General features: G+C 47.9%; 1 protein-coding gene across 1 annotated transcript; it reads left to right on the top strand.

Annotated features, from left to right (window-relative positions):
- The first annotated feature begins 317 nt into the window (after positions 1-317).
- LOC130966755 (glycine-rich cell wall structural protein-like) lies at positions 318-956 on the top strand. The gene has a single exon (XM_057891579.1). The coding sequence runs from the start codon at positions 318-320 to the stop codon at positions 954-956; it is 639 nt and encodes a 212-aa protein (XP_057747562.1).
- Positions 957-1460: the final 504 nt, after the last annotated feature.

The raw sequence follows: 1460 nt of genomic DNA, 5'->3' as shown, positions 1-1460 counted from the left end.
CACGAATTCTCATTCTCGAGATCTCATGAGTAATAACTATGTGCACTCACTAAATTCTTTTATTACTCTCAACTGTCCTCTTTACCTTCTCAGCTATAATAAGGAGGCACCCATCTTGCATGCAATCCACCACAACTCATTGTTTCTTGCATCAGCGAGTAAGAGAAAGTGTGTGCACGTGAGTGAGTGAGTGAGTGAGAGAGAGAGAGAGAGAGAGAGAGATGAGAAACCTTGGTGCGTTGCTTCTTGTGCTAATTATAGTGCATGCAAGTAGTGCACGTAAGGTGCCAAGTGGTGGAGACCAAGATGAACAAACGATGGCTGTGCATGCAAGTGCACCAGCACCACATGCAGGTGTTGGTGACAAGAAGCACTTCATTGTCGGCGGAGTGGGTGGGTTTGGTGGCATTGGGTGGATCGGGAAGTTCGGTGGAATCGGTGGTGGCTTTGGCAAGTTTGGCCACTTTGGTGGAGTGGCTGGTGGAATTGGAGGAGGGATTGGAAAGTTTGGTGGGATCGGAGGAGGGATTGGAAAGGCTGGCGGAATTGGTGGTGCTGCCGGAATTGGAGGCTTTCACGGAATTGGTGGTGGTGTTGGCGGCGGAGTTGGCGGTGTTGGTGGTGGTGTTGGAGGTTTAGGAGGTGCCGCTGGTGGAATTGGAGGTGCTGGTGGTGCCGGAGGCATTGGAGGCTTAGGTGGTGGTGTCGGAGGCTTAGGTGGTGCCGGTGGTGGTGTTGGAGGCATAGGTGGTGCCGGTGGTGGCGTTGGAGGCTTAGGTGGTGCCGGTGGTGGCATTGGTGGCGCTGGTGGAGGGGTTGGAGGTTTGGGTGGTGCAGGTGGTGTTGGAGGCTTAGGTGGTGGGGGAGGAGGCTTAGGTGGTGGAGCTGCCGGTGGAGCTGGTGGCGGCATCGGCGGTTTGGGTTGTGGTAGTGGTATCTTTCACCATTGTCCTTAGTTACGTGTATCATCATTTTGGTTCTTTATTTGCATGCATGTTTGTCCTTGGTTACGTCATGATTTGTAGGGTTGGGTTTTGCTAATATCGTTGCACCACGTTATTAACTTTTTATTAGGTTCAACATTGAAGTCTTTTTGGATTTTCATTTTTCATTTGCATCATGTTATATGATGTTCTAGTTTCAGCGTCAAGTTGTATGTTTTCCTGCTTTCTGATTAATTTAAACGTTTGAAGTTTATTTCTGGCCAACGGAGGTGCTCCCCAGTCCCCAATGCTGAATACCATCATCGTTTTATTAATTAGCTGCATGATTTCATTGTCACAATATTTGTTGTAGTGTTAATTAATTATGTTTTGCAAGTTCTTACTGCTACCACGGTGATTAATTGATAATAATGAGAAAGTATAGTCGTCCGCCATTAGTACCCGATGAATTTCACTCCCCGGACATCTAATACTAGAACAAACATCATAATGTGCATCAGTGCATGTAACGTCGCC

The sequence above is a fragment of the Arachis stenosperma genome, chromosome 3 (genome assembly GCF_014773155.1).
Source record: "Arachis stenosperma cultivar V10309 chromosome 3, arast.V10309.gnm1.PFL2, whole genome shotgun sequence".
Classification (NCBI taxonomy): Eukaryota; Viridiplantae; Streptophyta; class Magnoliopsida; order Fabales; family Fabaceae; genus Arachis; species Arachis stenosperma.
The sequence above is the reverse complement of the archived record's forward strand: the minus strand, read 5'-3'. Positions and strand labels throughout refer to the sequence as shown.

What these genes read in the sequence shown, in the direction of transcription:
- LOC130966755 (XM_057891579.1), top strand. Translation starts at nt 318, where the DNA reads ATGGCTGTGCATGCAAGTGCACCAGCACCACATGCAGGTGTTGGTGAC.